This window comes from Globicephala melas, chromosome 11 (assembly GCF_963455315.2).
Source record: "Globicephala melas chromosome 11, mGloMel1.2, whole genome shotgun sequence".
Taxonomy (NCBI): Eukaryota; Metazoa; Chordata; class Mammalia; order Artiodactyla; family Delphinidae; genus Globicephala; species Globicephala melas.
Window position 1 is genome coordinate 33163977 of NC_083324.2, and position 22757 is coordinate 33186733.

General features: G+C 41.7%; 1 protein-coding gene across 12 annotated transcripts in view; it reads left to right on the forward strand.

The window, feature by feature from the left end:
• The window catches only part of ERC2 (ELKS/RAB6-interacting/CAST family member 2), a 962565-nt gene that overhangs the window by 557788 nt on the left and 382020 nt on the right, over positions 1 to 22757 (forward strand). For all 12 annotated transcript variants that reach the window (XR_009565841.1, XR_009565842.1, XM_060308008.1 and 9 more), the window contains one exon: positions 7723 to 7883. Coding sequence is in view for 10 of the 12 variants with exons in the window: in XM_060308008.1 (XP_060163991.1) it covers positions 7723 to 7883 (161 nt within the window). In the remaining 2 variants the exon portion in view is untranslated. The remainder of the gene's footprint in view (positions 1 to 7722; positions 7884 to 22757) is intronic.

Sequence of the window (22757 nt, forward strand, 5' to 3'; positions counted from 1 at the left end):
TTTTTTAACATATGGTTTTAAAAGCTGTTTTAAAATTCCACATCATTAACACAAAATAGATACTAACTCAATACTGACATATAATTTAAGAAACAAACTGTTTTATCAAAATATTTGAAGATCAGCTCTTGCCAAGTGAGCCTCTTGAAAAGCACTGGATGTTGCCACGTGTCAGGAAGAAACACACAGAACAGGGAGTGGGGCTCTTGGCAGATAACTGAGAGAGAAGCTGGTTTTCAGATATTTAGTTAAACAACACAAATGTATGTGTAAGTTTAAGTCGACACATGTTAATGATTTAAGGTCTTAAACAGGTTTTTTATTTTATTGTGTTAAAGCTCCACTATTCACTTTAAAAGTTTTGACAGTTTCTCCAGAGCTGGGTGTAAGCATTAGACCCTTTAGAAATTCGTTTGATAGCTTCATTTTTCTTAAAGTGTACAGAGTTAAGAATTATTCAAATACATTTGAATAGTCCTTGTACCTTAACCATTTTATAAGAGAATTTTTATAATCTGCCACATAGGATGACTAATAAAATCAGAAACGACACACAGTTACTTAGGGGTTTTTGTTTAGTTTAATTGGTGAGACCAAGTAGTCATCTAGCTTGAAGAAACCTTTAATTACTATGTTCTAGATATGTAACACCAAACCAATATATATATTTTAAAATGTAATCTTAGGGCTTCCCTGGTGGCACAGTGGTTGAGAGTCCGCCTGCCGATGCAGTGGACACCGGTTCGTGCCCCGGTCGGGGAGGATCCCGCATGTCGTGGAGAGGCTGGGCCCGTGAGCCGTGGCCGCTGGGCCTGCGCGTCTGGAGCCTGTGCTCCACAACGGGAGAGGCCACAACAGTGAGAGGCCCGCGTACCGCAAAAAAAAAAAGTAATCTTAGTTTTCTAGATATAGGATCAGAATTCCAGTCTCACCATATTTGGGGACCTTTTAGGAAATTCTTTTAAGTGGAACATGTTAAGTATTATAGAAGATTTCTGAGGTTGCTGTGAATCTCTTTTCATCAAGGATGGCCTTTTAGGAATAAGACAGCCTTTCTAAAACTTTTTTACCCCCAGGAAATATTATTGTTGGGTGAATTATCAGTAGATATGCTTCCAAAATAAGCAAGTGCTGTGTTGAATAGAGACACGTGGGTTGCTTTCCTGCTGGACTTCTCAGAAGTGTTTATTGGCTCATAATCATTGTGATGCTTCAAGTAGCAATTCCCTAATGAACAGAACCACATGGCCCCCAGCCTGGGCCCCCCAGCACATGTTGTTTCCCTCCTCTTCAGCAGGCCGCTCCCACTTACCTGCCTTAGGGAAGTGGGCCGTGAGGCCTCAGGCAAGACTGGCTTTGGTTTAACTCTTGCTCATCACTCAGTCCTTTCCTTTAACGGGTTTTGTTTTTTTTTAAATCACTATTGTAATTAAAACGTTGTTTGATTCAAACTTGCCTGCCAAACCAGACAGCTTCTGAGGATGAGCCTGTTGCTTGCGTCTAGCAGAATGCCCGGCACGTAGGAGACGCCCAGCGAGACGAAGTGGTGGAATGATGAAAGGACTGCATGTCTCCCAGGTCCCGGGCAAAAAGCGAGTAGAATGCAGAGCAGGATTAAAAGCTGCTTGCTTCGACCCCAGCTCAAGGCCTGGGACATTTTTATTGTGCCGCCTAGAAACTCACGGGTTCCTGGGTGCTCTTGGTGGCTGATGGGGTGGCACTGAGCATAGGGGTTCCATCCATTCAGGGGCTGAGTAACTGAGCCCTCTTGTCCCCATAGCAAAGAGAAGGTGCTTGAGGCAAACAGAGAGCAAGAACTTGAAGGGCATTTGGTGAGGATGGCAAGGGGACCACTGATGGATGGGGTAGGAAAGTATCAAGTTCAGACTTACAGTTCATCCATCATTGCACTAAGTGGCTCAAAGGAAGGTGTTTCAGAATCACATCTTTGCATTCCCCTTCCTCTCATTCCTCAGGTATTTATTGAGTGTGGACACTGGTTCTGTGTCGGGGCTGAAGGGCCTTCCACAAAGAGAGCGGAGATGTGGTCCTTGCCCTCTGGGGATTACAATCCAGTTGTAGCAACTAAGCACACACATGAAATAGTTGTGCAGTGAAGTGAACGTGAAGTGAATGTGAATGTGAAGTGGTGTTTAATTAGGTGGAAGAAAGTCCGGTGCAGACGGTAAGAACTGAAGGCACTTGGGTTGGGTGAAAATCATGTGGCCGGGAACCCATACTAGGGACAGTGGTAACTGTCACACACTGGACACTTCCAGGGTTTCTAGCAGAGAGGGTTGGATGCTTTATGGGTGTTATCTCCCTTTATACTCATGCCAATCCTGTGTGGTAACTTCTGTCTTCTCCCTATTTTATAGAGGAGGACCTTCAGGCTAAGAGAAAGGTCAGCAAATGTCCAGGGTTCCCAGATAAGTTTGCACTTTGGCATCACTTTGGGATCATCTGCATCTTTAATTAAATACTGATGCCTGACTCCTACCCTCAAACACTTTAATTTAGTTGGTAGGAGTGTTACCATGGCATCAGGATTTTAAAAATCTTTCTAAAGGATTCAAAGGTGAAACAGAGTTTAGGAAGCATTGGGTTAATATTGTCCTAAGGTCACAGAGATCCTGTTGGTGGAGCCAAAACTTGATCCAGGTCTGCCCGTTTTCAGAGCTCCAGATTTAATCACTGTACCTGTGAAGGAGACCAGGGCCCTGTGGCAGAGCCTTAAAGGAGAGGCGATTTCAGTAATTGGAGGGGTTGGTATAGGGCAGTCGAGGGGTGTGTGTACGTGTGTGTGTGGTTGACGGTAGGTGACACCAAGCACAAAATCTTGAATTCAGTAATAAGCAAACATAAAATGGGTTGAATACTTCCTGGCACTTTATTAACAAGATCTGACACTTCTGTGGCACCAAGTACTTGGCATTGTTCTTAGGGCATCACACACGTTAACCCATTGAATCTTCACAAAACCCCTTTGAGCTACGTTCCCACATCACAAGGAAGAAACCTGGGCTCAGAAAACTTTTATAACTGACTCAGAAGGACACAGATAGTTAGTGGTAGGCTAGCTCCTAAGTTCTGTTTGTAACCACTATGCTGTGCTTATCTCTTACGTTAAGAATGTACTAAGTGTTTTCATATTTGCCAGTCCCTGCACTAAGAGCTTTACTTTGATTGCTTCATTTAATACTTGCAGTAATGCTTATGAGACATACCATTGTTATAGATGAGGAAACTCAGACACTTTCTCAAGGCTCTATAATTAAAAAGTGGTAAAGCAGGTATTATTAGTACAGTCTGCTTTCGTAATCCATGATTTTAACCATTCTCAGTATTTCAAAATAATTAAAATTTTAAAAATTCAAATTAAATCTTAAGTGGAATGCTATCTATAAAACAAAGTAGAACAACTCCCTTTGAGTGTGAGATAGTGGACGGAGGTCTCTGCTCATTCACACTCCTCCTCCCCCTCCACTGATCTGTCAATCAGCCCCCAGATGCCTTTTTGGAACCCCTGGTACACTAGGGTACACAGTCTGAAGACAACTACTTTGGGTATCTCAGGAGCCCCTTGAGATACTGGAATCAGACCAGTTGATATTTTTGACAAAATATTGATGGTTTAGGCATATTTTCCTGACAGTAGGGAGATGAGTTGTAACAGTAAATCCTGTTAGACATCTTTGAATCCCAAATCCACAGGGCCCAGTTCAAAGTCACATTGAGACACACAGTCAAAACAGCTGAAAAAAATCAAAAGGGAAGTCTAACCTTCAATCTGTATCTTTGGAAAACATTGAAGGGACCCGAGGAATAACTCCTAGCAACTTTTTTCCCCTTCCCTTTTTCTCTTCCTTCTCAATTAACTTAGTCTGCCCTTAAAACAAAACAAAACCTCTGTGTCCCCAATCTCCAGGCTCGTTATTCCTCTTTCTCTTCTCACTTGTATCTCCTTCCTTTTTATTATATAAATCACTGTAGCCTGCCCTTAAAAGTATTATACTTTTGCACTCAGTTTTACAGGTTCACTCTGCTACCCATTTCCTAAAATCCAGGCACAGAACTGGCTGAGAGATAACTGTGGTAGGGGAGAAGCTGATGAGGCAAAGCCATGTCCTTATTTAGGGTAGGGGTAGAGACAAAGGCTAGGAATACACACAAGCACACCCACTTATTTTCAATCCTATCAGAAATGTGGGAAGGGAAGGGATCCAAGCTTGAAGCATCAAAACTCATGGTAGAAAGGGATGATGGGTCCAAGAAGTATTCCTAAAACAGAGCTACAAGACTTGAGGATGAATAGGAAATAAAAGAGGGAAGAGACAAATGTGGTTCTGAGATCTTAAACATGAGTGACTGAGAAAAGGTCAGGGCTACCAATGTGTTCGGGAGTGGCAGGTTGGGAGGGCTGGGAGGGCTGGTAGGGATTTGGTTTTAGTTATGTGTGCATGGATCATTGTGAGTTTAAAGTGATATTATGACATCCAAACAGAAGTAATCAATGGTTGGTTCAGTATATGTGAACGATGTTAAGTGAATAAAAGGAGACAAAGGGTGGAAAAGTATCAGAGTTGAGAGCTGTGGAGACAAATCTCAATCCTCCTTCTGAGGAGCCACATGGATGAGGAAAATGTCTCTGGGACAGAGTCATAAGGGGAAAGGTCTAGTTATGGACCGCAGGAAGGTGAAGAATTGGCAAAAGAAACAGGGGAGATAGATTACTAATTTAGGAGAGCTTCGGAGAGCCCAAGGGAAGGGTTGGCTTTTAGGAAAATGGGGAATGGATACAGCCCCACTCACCCATTAAACCATGTTTCAGAGAGACTATTTAATGAGAAGGAGAACTTTCTAATGATACATTTATTTAAAACTATTTAGAAAATTATATATAGCATCTCAATTATACATACACACAAATAGAGAAAGAGAGAGACGGGGAAATTAAAACAAACTGTTTAGAGTGTTTATCTCCATGTGGTGGGATTTTGGGTGATCTTAGCTAAAAAGAATGTCATTTAACCTAAATAAAAAGAAACATTTAAAAATTTCATATCTGTATCTTTTAGATTCTGTACGAGTGTACCTTATTATAAGAAAAAGTGTTATTTTATTGATATCAGTTAGAATAAATGATGTATAGGTTACATCATCTCACTTACTATCCATAAACATCTAATAGAATAAGCAACATAATTTCCTGTTTCCAGATAAAGAAACTGAAGCTGAAAGAGATGAAGGAACTTGTGTCAGTCATACAGTGAGTGATGGAGACATGATTCAAATCTGGTAGTTTTTAAGGCATAGGTTTCATATACATAGCCAGCTAAAATGTTCCTTCAAATGAGGGGAAGAAGTTGGGGAACTGTTTAGCTGTGCAGACTACACATTAAGAAAAGACATATGGCAAGAAGGAAGGTACCAGTGGCCTGCAAAGGTAGAGTTTCCATGGGGTAGCAAGAATAAGAAGCACTTCCTCTTGATGAGAGGGGACTGGTGGGGAGGGGGGAGATGGAGGCAGGTGTTATGAGACGCCAAGAATCAAGTGCTTATTTGCACAAAGTTACAGGTAGAAACAGTGGCTGTGCGAAGACTAGAACAGTGTATCTGAGGCCAGTGCCCCAGGTGGTCCAGTGTGCAGTCCTCAGTGGTCAGGTGAATTAGCAGTGAAAGGCCTTGGCCTGGGAAGCTATTTTGAGATTCTGCTTCCAAGGTGTTGAAAATAGCAGTCTCACCTCAAACTAAGAATTATTGACATTGGAAGCCAAAAGCATCTCCATCAGTCAAAGAAAGTCTGCATTACATCTCTCAGGTGTCCAGGTTTTCTCCATGTGATTATTGCTGAAATGACCAGGGAAGCCTGCAAGTCATTACTCTAAGGTGTAATTGTTAAAGTTGGGTTAATATAAAACTAGTTAGTGCCTGCCCTAAGGAGTCAGGTGGCAGGTGAACTAAGAACTTGGAAACCCAACTGAGTAGCATACTGTGTCTGTAGATTGCAAGCAGGTCAGTTCAATTAATGAGAAAGAGATTCAGCAGGTGAGAATCCTCAACACTCTCCCTCTTCTCTGAGATAAATAGTACATTTGGGATAAAGAACAATTTGTGAAAGGAAAGGGGGTCGTGAGGACAAAGGCCATCCCATATGGAGGGTCAGGTAGACTTTGTCTGAGTTGGCACACTTGGAATGACCATAATACTAATATATATTTTTTAAACACTGCTATTGAGTATATCAACAGTAGGGGAAAAAAGAAGACAAAATAAAAGAAGAAGAAAAACCACCTCTGCTTCAGCCTCGTCAAGTATTGCTTCTAGTTATATTTATGATATTCTATGAACTTATATGAGAAACTAAAAAGTTTAATTGCTTTTTAATTTTTAAATTTTGTATATTTCTGAAGTTAAAGAATAATGCTAGTTATCCTACAATTAAACATGTGTAATTCTGTGACTTTCATAGGTTATCGTTTATGTTCCTTGCTTTTTAAACTGGTTTTGGTTTGAGCTTTTATTTACATTACATGGCCATCAAGTTTCCTCCTTCTATCAGGGCAAAATGGAGGGTTTCCTGAATCTTAAAATCCTGTAATTTACCTTGGATGTGAACTATAATGCTTATTCTGAATACATTCCATGTAAAACTGCAGAAATTGTGTAGAAAGTCTTTATGAATTGGAACTTAACATATCATTGACAAGTTTTGAAGGGCGTTCTGTTGACTTTGGTGATAGATGATCCCATTCTGCCAAGTTCAGCTGGAAGGGGTGACCCAAACATCAACCCTGGAACCTAGAAACTTCCTGAAACCATGGTTTTAAATCAGCAGGGTGGATGCAGCATGCATCTGTGCAAGAGATGGCATTTCACCAGCTTGCTCCACGGAAGTCTCTGGAACAAAACCATAAACATCAGCCCTCATGGTTGTGTGTTGGCTTTTAAAAGCCTCCAGTGGTTTGGGGAGGATAAGGCCTTGCCTTGGGGGCTCCCTGGTCCAATTTTTTGGGACCTGGCTGAAAACCCTGGATATTTGATAGTCTGGCTTATTTCTATGGTGTATTAGCACCCTATAAAAGTTACATGTCATTTATTTCAAGTTTAGAACCCTCTCAAACTTCAGGGGCAAACCAAACTTGAACCTTTTGTGGCTGGAATTCTGTTTACCTTTGGCCAAACCTTGCTTCCTGAATGTGAAACAGGGAGGTGAGGTGAGAGGGAGGCCCCTGAGGCCCTTTGGACACCAAACCGCTTTTGCCAAACAAGGCTTTGATAGGTTAAAACATGAATGAATTTGAAATACTTCCTGTCAGAATACTCTGGGGCCTACACACAGAAGTATATTGTGCCGGGCAAAATGCGTTTTGAGTGTTGCCTTCAGCCAACTGAAGTGAGGCAGTATCTGAGATTTTTGCCAAACAGGTTGAAGTTGGGTCAAGCCACTCTCCCTCCACTTCTAATAAATATGTTAAATAGTTTCTATAAAAGTTAGTGGATAATCCAATTGAATGAGGACCTTGAGAAATTTGGACACTTCTTGTGTTTGAAATATTTATTTTTAACTAGTGACAAAGAAAGAGTGGATGCCAAGATACAATGCCCCGTTCAAGGATGGCTTTGATTCCTTTGTGTCTATTGTCAGAACATAGTCTAGCACGAAGTGCCTTGCGCTTGAATGGAGGAGAAATAACACACTGCGTTCCATGTGCTTTACAGATAGAGGAACTGATGAATGCACTGGAGAAGACCAGACAGGAACTGGACGCCACCAAGGCTCGCCTTGCCTCCACGCAGCAGTCTCTGGCTGAAAAAGAAGCACACTTGGCCAACCTCCGGATAGAGAGGAGAAAACAGCTGGAGGAGATCCTGGAGATGAAGTGAGTACCCATTGTTGCTTTCCTACTCTCTCTTGTCTGACTTCTCTGTAGGGATGAGAAAGGGAAGGCTAGAGAAGAGGAAGAAAGCTTGGAGAAATAATAATTTAGCTAACACTTGACTAGTTATTTCCATGACTACGCTTCTTATTTTTTTGAATTATAGCTTCCACATCCCAGTTTGCACATGTCTCACATCTGTTATTAAAAAAAAAAAAAAATCCAACATGAGGTTTCGTGCCTCTGTGTTTTGTGGACGGCACGAATAGATCTGCCGAAAAGGTCTGAGTTGGCCAAGGGACAGAGGCCTTGTTAAGCACAATGGTAATTTAAGTCCTGCTCAGAGTTAAGTGGAAACTTTTCTGAGGAGGTATTTCCTAATTGTGACTATAACTTTGCTAATTATATTCTTCTCACTTGTGTACAATGCCTGGCTTGTGTTGGTGTTCATAGAGTCTCAAGGTTGGCACCTCTTTGTTTAGAAAGCAGGACTCTGATTTGCTGGGCCGATAAAAACAGGCTTGGAAATCCCCCTGCCCCCCTGTCTCCTTGGGTAGGTAAGGGCTGAGGGGAGACTGGAATAAATGTCTTTGATTTAATCAATAAGGTACAGCTGGTTGTCGGGCAGTGGTCATTCCTGTAGGCCTGTGACACACCTGTCTTCACCTAGCTTTTATTTCGTTCTTACAATGAAACAATATAACCATGGAAAATCATAGTAAAGGTAATTACTCAAAGATTTTAGAGGTAATCAATTGCTGTGGATCTGTTTCTGAAAAAATAGGCAAGAAGCAGCATCTCCTTCTGTAAGTTTTAAAATGAAATAATCACTAAAATATAATTTAAATCCAACCTCCTTCCACAGTAAGGGGAAACGTACAGAATTATGGCATCTTAAGCCTGTAACATAGACTTTGAAATTGGTGGCTAGGTATGGAAGAGTAACCTTATCCTGACCCTGCAAGTCTTACACATGGTTAACATTAAACCCAGGAAGCTTAGATCATGGAAAATATGGAATGAAATATTTTGAAGGATTTAATAACGAGGACAAAACTTTTATTCCTCGTCAACTACCTCAGTTTCTCCAAGACCAAAGAATAAGTAGTTTTATTTCCACTTATAAACTCTCATTTTTCCTAATAAAAGATGATATAATAAAAACAGATATTATTATCCTCAGTTTAGAGGTGAGGGAACTGAGACTCAGCGAGATTTCAAGTAACTTGCTTAAGGACATCTGGCCAGGATTAAAACCAAAATCTAATCAGGCTCCCTTTCTACTACCTCATTTTCTCATGGAGCTTATGTCACCTCCACCGAGTCCAGAACTTTTGTCTGTTTGAGTCACTTCAGTAATTATGCTGCCTAGAACAGTGCTCAGTAATTGTTTGTTGAAGCAGTGAATAGATTGAATGCTGGAGATTGGATTTTATGTACTTAGGAAGAAAAGTATTTCAAGCATTTGTGACATTATCGATGTGATCAATAATTTATTAATAATACCAGTACATTGATTCCATCAGCCTTTATTCTTTCTCTTTCACTTATCCGGCTTCTGCCTCCTTGTGTGTTGTTATGTGTCAAGTTCAGCCTCGTTTCTCTCGTTGTTCTGCAGCTGTTCCCAAGTTAACTCTACAGCTCCTGGAGTGATTTATTATGCCATTATAAGGAAACTTTCATTATTTCCTGTTTATAAAAAGAGCATATACTTTCAATGTTTTGAGAGAACAAGTAATGGTGAAGCATGCTGGTTTGGGAGTCATCAGAGCTGGGCTGAAATCCTGTTGCTTCCACTTGGTGGCTGTGTCACTTGGGGGAAAATGACCTTAACAACGCTGACCCTCCAGTTTCCAACTATGATGACTTTCGTGGGGTGGTTGTGAGGAGAGGCACTCAGAGCAGGGCTTGGCACACAGAAAATGATATATGTGTGTAAATGGCGCTATCAGCCAATGAAAATATGTCATTTGTTTAATATACTTTGTGAAGAGTATCATTTATCTAAAATTTGGGTTTATTTTTCTAAAACATATAAACTTTTTCCGTATGTTTTCCTACTTAATTTCATGATTTCAGATAGCACCTCACTAAGACCTCTTTTGGTGAATTGCCACATTATTGCCCAAGTGCTTATTAATCTGCTGCCACTGCAAAATAAATACAAAATTCCTATTAATTCCTTTGGTAAAAGTAACAAAGCCCTGCTTCATTAAGCCCAATATGGACCTCATTCACTATTTAACTGGCCTAGAAGCCCCACTTACCAGTGGGCTTCTTCCCAGGAGTATGGGGACACAGGTGCAGGGCAGTTACATTGACTGAGAACCCCAATTAACTTTATCAGCCTCTTCAGCTGTTCAAGTCAACCAAATGGTTTGGTCAATCTTGATTTTTAAGCTGAGTTGACATATTGGTTACTTGGCATTAACCAAATCAGTGTAAGTTAGTGGGAGCAGTCAGCTGGATGTATCACTGTATCTGCTGTCACTCTGTGCCAGGCGCTGTTGGTTTTCATTCAACTGACAGGCATTGTGCAAGCAGCTTTAGGCAAGTCTACCCAGTTTCCCAACCCTGGTAGCAAGGGAGAGGCTCTGTGGTGTTAGAGGAAAGAGGGATGGGGCCTTGAGTCAAGAGAAAGAAGACGTGGTCTTATAACTGAACCATAACGTTAAAGGAGATCACTCTCTGGTTGCCTCAGTTTTTTCTTTGGTAACATGGAGGTAATAATACTTGCCCTGCCTACTCTATAGAATTGTTATAGGGACAGGATTTTTTTTTTTTTAATACTGAACTGAAATTATGTAAACCAGCATATGTAAAAGTGCTTTGAAACATAAAAGGGGATTTTGAAATAAGAGGTGGTGTCTGTTAAATTCGTTGCAAAATTAAATGGCACGGAGTTTTAGTATTGGAAAGCAGCTGGGTCCAACCTTCCAGCCTACGTAAGCCAGACTCCTGTCCACATAATGACTAATAAGGAAATCACCAGGCCCTGGTGAAGACCACTTCCTTTGGAAGTCACGGGCTCATAAGGTGGTGGTTCATGTTCCACGGCTCATGCAGGTAGCTCATTTGTCCTTAGATGGAACTGAAGTGGCTTTCCATGGAATCGTCCTACTTGTCTTGGTTTTTGTTTCAGAGCTACATAGATTTCACCTGAGCCCCATCCACAGGACAGCCAGCCTTTTAGATATTTGTTTGGGTAAAAGTGTGCATTTTAGAAAAAAAAAAAAAAGAAAGAAACAGAGAAGCAAAACTTAAAAACAAAACCACCTCGATCCTACCATGCAGAGGTGGATACTGGTAGCATTTTGGTATATACCTTTACAAATGCTCTCTATTTTTTAACAAAATTAGATTGTACTTCCATATTTTATAAATCCTGCATTTGAGGAATGAAAGGATGAATTAGTTCAAAAATTTGTAAATATTTCTTGAGCACCGACTATGTGGTAGGTACTGTTCTAGGTGGAAAAACAAAAATGTCTGCCCTTATCCAGCTTGCATTTTAGTAAAATGAGTGAAGGAAATGAATGAACAAATAAATAAGTAAATAAATGAATAGGTAGATGAATAAAGTAGCTTCTTGTGGAACCAAAGGAGTTTGGAATCCCACTTAGAAATCTGCTTCCATAGGTAAGGACCGTCATGGTTATTTGGGGTAAAAAGGGACATGCCCTGTCACTCCCTATAGTCTGAGAAGCCTTTTAGGAACTGAGCCCAAAGGGAGCCTTTGACTCTGTCTTGCGTAGCATTCTTCCCCCCAGTATGCCCTTTTCCAGTTTGATCTTCATTGCTTTGTATTCTAACTGCCAGTCATTATTCCCACACCGGAAGGAACTAACAGTTCCCAACCATACATTTTCATACGAGAACATAATATTCTCCTTCCCTTGTGTATAAGATTATGCTTTTACTTAAAAAAAATCTAAAACCTCTTACTAAAACATTTCATAATGGTTCATCTTTGTTACACTTGCTTCTACTTAAAGGGTTTAATCAAAATAATATTAAGAACATCATTCTATATGTTTGGTTTTATTAATGCCGGTTAATGAGCTTACATTCCAGTAACCAAAGCTCAATTATTTAATTTGTGGCAGGTGAATTTGATATCTGTAGCTAAAAGGAATTGAAGGCCATGAGATACTGTACTTAAAATCTGTCTGTGTGCATTTGCTCAGACGATTAAACTAGCATAGTAATTTAACAGGCAGACAGGCAGGCTAACTGATATGTTCCATTTAGTATTAAACACTGAATGAATAAGGGTTTTGAGAGCTGGTTAAAAGTTACGTAATTTGAAGTGCATGTTTTAGACTTTTTGAGGTGATTTCTCATACTTATGTAAAGATTTTAAGGGGACCTCTGTACTTTATCTCATCTGATGACATTGTGATATCCATCTTAATTTACTGGGTATTGTTGCATTTTAGACATCTTCTCTAGATAGCCTCAGAAGCCTTTGTATACACTGGGCTATTTTAGGAAGTTTACAGTGAGGTAAGACCCCGGCTTATTCCAAGGCATTATCCTGTTGGCCTCTTTGATCTAGGATGTCTTTTGAGAGAGCCACTCATTAGGTAAGTACCCTTCAAAGGAGAAGCATGGTGCAGAAAATGATAAAATCAATTTATTCTTTACTTCATGCCAACATGAGAAAAGACAAATCACATTTCTTTAGGAAGGAATCCTAAGTGCCTGGTAATTTGGACAGGATAAATGGAGCCTGGGAGAGGAGTTTTGAGGGCAACTGTTACTTAAAATTGATAAACTCAGTTGCAAGAGATGTTATGGAGATTGAATGAAATTATGCATTTATGAGAAAGTGATTTATAAGCTGTAGAAGTCATATATGTATAATGTGTGACATATTAATATGTTGGGTAAACTGACTATAATTAGCATACACTGATCCCATCTTCAAATTCCAATTGACCTCATGCTTTCAACAGTTTTTTATAGGGAGGCGGCTACAGTGCAATTCCTTCTCTAATCAATGAATGGTTTGTTTAGAAAAACCTTGGCATGCACAATTTAGACTATATATTAAATACTATGTTAATGTGTCCTAGAATGTCCCAGTCTGTCTGTCCTTATTTACCTCCTGCTAAATTCTAAAAGTAAATTGAGTCAGCGAAAACACTAGTGAAGCTTGTCTCAGCTTTCTAAGTTACCTGCAGTGATTGAGGACGGGTGGCAGAGAGAAGAACTGCTTATTAAACAGCAGTTGTGGTCTGAGCTGCAGGCAGTCACGTGATGGACAGTAGCTTACCACTCAAAATTTCTGTTTCTCTCTTGTAACGCTGAAGTTGGTGGCTTAGGGCCTTTAGTGGAAGAGAAGAGGCTTGCTGTACATAAAGTGGGTAAGCAAAACTTAACTACAAAGAAAATAACTTTAGAATAGTGGAATGGTCTAATTAGCTTCAATGCGAGGAACAGAAAACCCCACATTCCAGAAGCTCATACAAGTGGCTGCATAGTCACCAGGGACCCACACTCCTTCTGCCTTGAAGCTTTGCTATTCTCTGTACATGAGAGGTGTCCATCTCATGATACAAGGTTTTTGCCTCAGCTCCAACCGTTCCATCCACATTCCAGCAAGCAGACAGGAGAAAGGAGAAGGGAGAATCTCCTTGCCCTTTAAGTTGCACATACCATCCACGAACATCTGAGTCATTTAACAGTTTACTCGATAAATAGCTGTTGAGCATTCATTGCTTGCAAGGACTGTTCTACACCTTAGGCACCGATCTAAGCCAGTGTTCTAAGTGAACAGAAATTGTTTGTCACATGGTCACACTTAGGTGCCAGAAGGCAGGAAATGCAGACTGTAGCTGGGTGGCTCTATGTCCAGCTAACACTTAGGGAACCCAAGGAAGGAAAGGGGTGGTGGGGTATTGGGGGCAACTAGCAGTCTTTGCTGAAATAAACAGAGTATGGAAAGAAAGTGACAACTGGTATGTTATCTCACTGAGCACTTAAAAATAACTTTGCGACTATACTTTTAGAGATAGTATTCCTAACAGATATATACTTGTATGCATGCATGTCCAGTATATATCTGAGTTCATTTCCGGGTACTAGTGTTGGTAAACTATGGGAGGGTCATGTGGTGAGTGAACAGGTTTGGAAATAGCTGAAAAATCTCATCATGGTTGGGATAGCTGATGGGCGAGGAGTGTTAGTCTAGAGAAGACCAAGAGGCAGATTCTCCCTTCAGCTGTTAAAGGGGTGACATGAGAGAAAAGAAATGGACTTGATTTATGCTGCCTCAGATGATTGTGCTAGAGCACAATCGTCCTTTAAGGGGAGGAAGGCCTTCCTTCAGTGCTTTGTACCAGTCAGAATTCTGTAGCCTTTTGAGGTTGTTCCTGAGGTATGTCAGCAAATCCTGGGTGGAGGGGGATATCACCTGCTCTGGGTGCTATAGAGAGAATTCCCATCCCCAGGAAGGGGACAGAGCGATGATCTCCACAATTCCTTTCAATGTGGAATTCTACCAGTAAATCTGCTAAATAAGTGATCTGAAACGTGAATAATATTTAGGAGACGCTGGAATCTTCTTTGTTTCTTCTCTTAAGGAACTCTATTTGAATGTAGGAACTTTTGCCAAAAGCCAAAAATGACTGCTTGGTTTAAGACACTGTCCTCTCTGATAGGACCACAGCCGAATTTTCCTGTACTTTTGTACATTGCATTTATTTTTCATAAAACTCTTCAGATGTGAAATATATGAGCCAAGCAAAGATGTGTCTCACAAACTATTACAGAGAAAGAATCAGTGGTTAAATTTCATGTCAGGTAGAATCAAGAACCCTTGACTCTCCCTGCCCTAAGGATTGTACTATCTTTGATTAAAGTGTCTTCAGAGAATTAAACTAGCCCAGGCATAGGTACTATTTACTGCATGCAGACTTTGGCCAATGGGATTAATATTACCGGTGAACAACTCTTAGGTGCTTATTACATGTCAGGCAGGGGCTGAGTATGTCACCTCCTGTGAGATGGGGAGTATTATTACCTCCACTGTGTAGATGCAGAAACTGAGGCTCAGACGCCTGGAACTCAAAGTCTTTTTGACACTACATTCTATGATTTTAACCACTGACAGATTGCATCACACTGTCTCCTAGTGAAAAACTCAGGATGTTGTTGTAAGAATTTTAAGTCTTGTAATGGTGGGACCAGTTTTGGTTAAATAGAAGGCAGTTGGCAAACAGGTGCTTCTTCCAACTCACATTGGGGAAGCAGGACAGCAGGCTGGGGTGATGATGGGGGGGAAGGGGCAGGAAGAGAGCTAGTTGGAGGAGGCCTTTGAACTCAGCTTCCTTATCTTAAAACAAAGCAAGGGGAGACACTGTCTTCTGGCCAAAAACATGCACTGCATATATGTTTAATAGTGAAAACTGTCAGTCAAATGGGTCCCTTGGCCTGGTGGTTTTTAATGGAAATACAAACATTTTCTGAGCTAGAGTGTATAATCTTTCAGCTTAAATAATCATAATCAGCAGTTAAATAATCTAAATGCTTATGAATTGTAGAGTCTAAATTATTCCAAGCACCATACCTCATGTTATCTCCATCTTCACAGCAGCAGCTCCATGGGGGCTGGGGAAGATCGACCATTAAAAACGGGAAAGAGAAACGTACAGGCCTTCCAACCTCCTAAAGTACGGCAAGTCAAAGGGGGCAGTTGTGGTCCTTCTTTCAATCCAAGAGCAGGTTCCTTTGGATCTCTCTGGTCCTCAGTTTGTCCGACTCTAAATTATAACTTATAAATTAAGGGTATGAAATTGGCCAGTCCTCCAGCCAGCCCTATAAATTGATGCCCCTTTTACTTTCTACCTTTGTCCCTCCTTTCCATTTGTTCTTTTTTTCATCACAGCCCACTAGGTAGTTAGGTCTTTTCCTAGGAACCACTTCTTGCAATGGTCATTTAGAGAAAAAAAGGATAGAAGAAAAATGAGGACCGTACGTGGGAGAATGTATTCCAGAGCAGGGGCATCAATGGGAAATAGACTGTGGCCCAGATGCCGGCTGTCTGCCGGAACTGCAAAGGGCAGGACTCAGGGAAAATCCCAACTTGTAGGGCTTCTCTGCCTCCCTGTAGTATCTTCTTTGTGAAGGTAAAATATACTGTAGCTGTTAATCAGGGGAAGCCTCAACCCTGAGGATGTAGAGGGGAAACATCAAGATCTGCAGCCTCAGTGACAGAGGGCATCATAACAAAAGGCTCCAAGTCACTGAAGACTTACAGGACAAGGCACAGCATGGAGGTGGGGAGGGCTTTGGATGTTCTTGGTCCCTGGAAAGTACTTAATAAAAGTTAGATAAAGGAATGAATGAATGCTGATGAAAATTTGACTCTTGCTAGCTGCCTCTTCCTCCTTTCGCCGATCTTATCCACCCCTGCCTTCTCTTCCACCCAATCTCCTCTTTCTTCTTTTTTCTCTCTTCCTCCTTTCCTTTCCTTTCCTTTTCCTTATGTTCTCTCTCCTCTTCTTCCTTTTTCCTCTCCCTTTCCTACCCCTGTCCTGGTGCCCTATAAAGTGAGAGGGGTCAAAATATTTTCTTTATTTTCTCAACATAGTGGTTGTCTTGCTAGATTCTCATTTTGACTGTTGGGCAGGAGGCAGACCGAGCCCCTGGGAAGAAGAGAGTGTGTGTTTGTGTGTGTGTGTGTGTGTGAGAGAGAGAGAGAGAGAGAGAGAGAGAGAGAGAGAGATAGGCAGAGAGAGATAGGCAGAGAGAGATAGGTGGCGGGGGGGGGGGCAGGGAGAGGCACACACATGCATGTTTGGGGGCGGAGATAGGGCCAGCTCTGGCAGTCTTGCGTAGAGAATGAGATGTAGAGGGGAGGCCACTCAGTTCTTCAGGAGCAAAGCAATTGAGAACTGTAGGCTGAAGCCAAGCCGCCGGTCAAGAACTGCCAAGCTCTTTTGTTTTCCAGTGACAGAATTTGGGAACCAGGGGATGGTGAAAATTGAAATGCAGTGTTTGACTTGATCTTTGGGTTAAGCCAATATCCCTGGGATCTTAATTTGAACCTGCAGGAGGCTTTGGCCAACTTCTTTGAGAATGTGTTGTTACTCACACCCAACCCTTCGCTTAGTTGAAGAGATTTGCAGAGTACACTGAGGCTAGTGCCAGCACACAGTTACGATAAAAGTTAAATTGTCTTTCTGTTCTGTTTTGAAAATGGTGTCAGTGTGTTCACTTTATGAGCCCTGAGCTTGGTGCTTCTTTCTCTTCCTGGCTCTGTCTCTGGATGTTTTCTTGTAAAACTTTCCCTTCGGTGCATTTCTAAGGTTTTATTCTAAGGCAATATGGGATTGGGTATGCAAAGTGGTTATTCTCTGCTCTCCCTTCCATTCTTTGGGAGGGGAGACTGTGCCCTGGGAAGCTGCTCCCTGTATAGTGCATTGCTGGGGTTCCTCTGCTGGCTGACTTCTGCTTGGGTCCAGGGCCTATGGGAGGCACTGCAGGAGATGGGAGGGTGGGAAGAGAAAAAGGCTAGAGAATTTCCTCCCTGTTCCCTGCTTGCACTGGGGCCACATCTCTGGCAGTAGGGACTTCTCTCATGACTGTAGCTCCTCTTAGCAGTGCCCCATCCATGGTTCCCAGTGGCAGTGGGATTAACTCATTTTTCCTTTGCCCCTTCAGCCCGAGCTGCAGTAATAGCCACCCCTTGTTGCCAGTTTCTGGGTGCCTCAACGCGTTTGTTTTATGAACCCTGCCCACCTCTCCTCTGTAGTCCTTTCATTGAACTCTCCTCGTTGGACTCATCTGTGGTGAATTCTGTTTCCGGCCAAACCCAGACCAGTACAACCCAGACCAGTACAGTGGGGAAGGCCATGGTGCTGTGGTCACGTGTGTGAGATTTGTTACGATGATTTGAGAAAGCATTGTTAAAAAATGTTTACATTTCCCATAGTAAGTAATTTTGGAAAAAGAAGCAGATTGCTTGATGCTACAGTCAAAACACTAAAACAAAACTGTCATTCTGTGATTTTTTTTAAAAAACAGTTGCTTTTCAAATGACCTTTGAACATGAATGACTGCTGCTGCCCTGACCCCAGAGAGATGTGAAGCTGACATTCTCAGAGTCAGCCTCAGTCTTAGGACTAATGAAAATAGCCCCCTGCTCCCACCATATACAGGGAAAAAATATTCCTCCCTTATTCTTTAGGCTTAGGGAAGTTGGTTTGACTGAACAAGGAAGAATTTCTTCAGATGGGAGGAAAGAGAGCATTCTAGAGGTCCTGGGCTACAGCGCAAGTCAGCTGCCTCCAGGCCATGGGTAACATCCTTAGATCCAAGCTCAGGGCATTTGGGGTTCCCATAAAGCTGAAGACATTGCACCTTTGGTCAGCAACTGCTCTAATGCAGCACTTCAGCCTGAGGTGCAAGCTCAGCACGCCTACTCATTGATCCAGTCGCCTGTTCAGTCACTGACTCATTCATAAAACAAATCATCCAGGAAGTCAGTTATTTATTGAGAGAATGAATGAACAATCTGATGTCCAATTATAGGATTAGAAATCTGAGTGTAGAATTACAGCTGGGATAAGTGTGCAAAAAAGGAAATGTCTCTGGGGCCATGAGAGCGCCCTGAAGGTAGTAGAAGGGCTCCCTGAAGATAAGCCATGATGTGTTGGATGAGAGTTCATTAAATGAAGAGCCAGGGATGGTGAGTGGAGTCAGGTTGGGGAGTACATTCTAGAGGAGGCCCTGTGGCAGAAGGGAGAAACATGCCCTCCATTAACTCACAGGAGGCCTGTGTGGCTGAAGCACAGAGACAAAGGGGGAAAGCAGGATTGACTGAGGTTAGAGGGATGGCAGAGGCCAGACTACCCAGGACCTTAGGGGCCATGGTCAGATAGTTGGTACTTATCCTAAGAACAGGAACCCATTGGGGTGAAGTCACATGATCCGATTATGATTTGGAAATAATAAAAAGCAATTACAGTCTACTTTCCATGTGCCAGAAACTTTTGAAGAGCTTTGAAAATATAAACAATATCTTCACAACATCCTCTAAGAGAAGTACTGTTGTCATCCTCGTTTTACTTTTGAGGAAACAGAGACACAAAGAGGTTAAATAACTAGCCCAAGGTCACATAGCAAAAGTGGGATCTGAACCTCTCAGCATTGTCAAGTAGTCTGGCCACATGCTTGACCACCACACCATACAGATGCTTTTGTGTGGAGGGTAGGTTTGGATGTGGGCATACTACTTAGGAAGCTGCTGCAGTCTCTCGGGTAGGGAGAGCTTGTCCTAGGATGGTGGCAGTGGAGATGGAGAGAAGTGGAAGATTTCAAGAGACCCGTAGGGAGCTGAATTTACAGGACTGGGTTTAGATTGGCTATAGGAGTGGTAGAGATAGGCGCCCCTCTCTTTCCCTTCTTCCTGCCAGCTCTGTGTTCTTCTCCCCTGAACACTTTCATGCCTCCATGCAGGGGGGCTGTGAGGGAATAGTTGTGGCAAGTATTGCTCTAGTCCAGGGGTTCTCAACAGCAACGCTACTGACACTGGGCTGGTAAATTCTTTTTTGCAGGAGCTGTCCTATGTTTAGTAGCATCCCTGGCCTTTACCTACTAGGTGCCAGGAACAGTCCCCATCCTCCACTTGTGACAATTAAAAATGTCTCCAGATATTTCCAGAAGTCCTCTTTGAAGGCAAAATCACCCTTGGTTGAGAAGTGCTGGTCTACTCCTAGCCTGCATACATTTACAGTTTCTCACCTTGGACCAGCAGCCTGCCTCCTTCCTGGGATACTATGAGCCTTGAGCCAACGTTAGTGGCACTAGTAAAGTTTTAAACTGGCCCATGCCCTGCACATAGGCCTTCTGCCCTCTGGAGGCAGGCAGCCCTAGACCAGGTAGATTCATACATCTTAGAAAGAAGCCTTCCCACTACTTAACAGTGTCATCCATCTTTAGTCTTTAGTAGGTAGCCTAGATAATTGTCTATAATTCAAGGACATTTTCTTTGGGGACATAGACTCACTCTTCAGTTCTATGCAACCGATTTCAATGTGAACTTTCTGTAATCTACTCTCATGTTCGGGCATTGCCTGTAATCTTATGTTTCTGGAACAACGGTTTCCTAAATAGCTCCAAAACTTTCCTGTGGATACTTTCTTTCTTTGTGTTTTTTTTTAAATCTTTATTGGAGTATAATTGCTTCACAATACCGTGTTAGTTTCTGTGGCACAACAAAGCGAATCAGCCATATGCATACACATGTCCCCATATCCCCTCCCTCTTGAGCCTCCCTCCCATCCTCCCTATCCCACCCCTCTAGGTCATCGCAAAGCACCGAGCTGATCTCCCTGTGCTATGTTGATGCTTCCCACCAGCCAACTATTTTACATTCGGTAGTGTATACATGTCGATGCTACTCTAATTTCACCCCAGCTTCCCCCTCCCACCCCATGTCATCAAGTCCATTTTCTATGTCTGCCTCTTTATTCCTGCTGTGCAACTAGGTTCATCAGTACCATTGTTTCTTACTTTATTTATTTTTATTTTATTTTATTTTTGGCTGCGTTGGGTCTTTGTTGCTGTGCGTGGGCTTTCTCTAGTTGTGGAGAGAGGGGGCTACTCTTCATTGCGGTGCGCGGGCTTCTCCTTGCGGAGACTTCTCTTTGTTTCGGAGCATGGGCTCCAGGTATGCGGGCTTCAGTGGCACGTGGGCTCAGTAGTTGTGCGCTGTAGAGTGCAGGCTCAGTAGATGTGGCACACGGGCTTAGTTGCTCCGTGGCATGTGGGATCTTCCTGGACCAGGGCTCGAACCCATGTCCCCTGCATTGGCAGGCGGATTTTTAACCACTGCGCCACCAGGGAAGCCCAGTACCATTTAAAAAAATTTTTTAGCTTACATATGTATGCACTAGCGTACAGTATTTGTTTTTGTGTTTCTGACTTCACTCTGTATGACAGACTCTTGGTCCATCCACCTCACTACAAATGACTCAATTTAGTTTCTTTTTATGGCTGAGTAATATTCCATTGTATATATGTGCCACATCTTCTTTATCCATTCATCTGTCGATGGACATTTAGGTTGGTTCTATGTCCTGGCTATTGTAAACAGTGCTGCAATGAACATTGTGGTACATGTCTCTTTTTGAATTATGGTTTTCTCAGGGTATATGCCCAGTAGTAGGATTGCTGGGTCATATGGTAGTTCTATTTTTAAGGAAGCTCCATACTGTTTTCCATAGTGAGTGTATCAATTTATATTCCCACCAATAGTGCAGGAGGGTTCCATTTTCTCCACACCCTCTCCAGGATTTATTGCTTGTAGATTTTTGGATGATGGCCATTCTGACCGGTGTGAGGTGATACCTCATTGTAGTTTTGATTTGCATTTCTCTAATGATTAGTGATGTAGAGCATCCTTTCATGTGTTTGTTGGCAATCTGTTTATCTTCTTTGGAGAAATGTCTATTTAGGTCTTCTGCCCATTTTTGGATTGGGTTGTTTGTTTTTTTGATCTGCTTGTATATTTTGGAGATGAATCCTTTGTCAATTGCTTCGTTTGCAAATATTTTCTCCCATTCTGAGGGTTGTCTTTTCGTCTTGTTTGTAGTTTGCTTTGCAAAAGCTTTTAAGTTTCATTAGGTCCCATTTGTTTATTTTTGTTTTTATTTCCATTTCTCTAGGAGGTGGTTCAAAAAGGATCTTGCTGTGATTTATGTCATAGAGTGTTCTGCCTATGTTTTCCTCTAAGAGTTTGACAGTGTCTGGCCTTACATCTAGGTCTGTAATCCATTTGTAGTTTTTTTGTGTGTATGGTGTTAGGTAGTGCTCTAATTTCATTCTTTTACATGTAGCTGTCCAGTTTTCCCAGCACCACTTATTGAAGAGGCTGTCTTTTCTCCATTGTATGTTCTTGCCTCCTTTGTTGTAAATTAGGTGCCCATAGGTGCATGGGTTTATCTCTGGGCATTCTATCCTGTACCATTAATCTGTATTTCTGTTTTTGTGCCAGTACCACATTGTCTTGATTACTGTAGCTTTGTGGTATAGCTTGAAGTCAAGGAGCCTGATTTCTCCAACTCCATTTTTCTTTCTGAAGATTGCTTTGATTATTCAGGGTCTTTTGTGTTTCCATATGAATTGTAAGATTTTTTGTTCTAATTCTGTGAAGAATGCCACTGGTAGTTTGATAGGGATTGCATTGAATTTGTGGATTGCTTTGGGCAGTATAGTCATTTTCACAATATTGATTCTTCCAATCCAAGAACATGGTATATTTCTCCATCTGTTTATGTCATCTTTGATTTCTTTCATCAGTGTTTTATAGTTTTCTGAGTACAAGTCTTTTGCCTCCTTAGGCAGGTTTATTCCTAGGTATTTTATTCTTTTTATTGCAATGGTAAATAGGAGTGTTTCCTTAATTTCTCTTTCTGATTTTTCGATGTTGGTGTGTAGGAATGCCTGAGATTTCTGTGCATTGATTATCTATCTTGCAAACTTACCAAATTCATTGATTAGTTCTAGTAGTTTTCTGGTGGCATCTTTAGGATTTTCTATGTACAGTATCATGTCATCGGCAAACAGTGACAGTTTTACTTCTTATTTTCCAATTTGTATTCCTTTTCTTTCTTTTTCTTCTCTGATTGCTGTGGCTAGGACTTCCAAAACTATGTTGAATAAGAGTGGCGAGAGTGGACATCCTTGTCTTGTTCCTGATCTTAGTGGGAATGCTTTCAGTTTTTCACCATTGTGTATGATGCTTGCTGTGAGTTTGTCATATACGGCCTTTATTATGTTGAGGTGGGTTCCCCATGCCCGTTTTCTAAAGAGTGTTTATCATAAATGGGTGTTGAATTTTGTCTAAAGCTTTTTCTGTATCGAGGT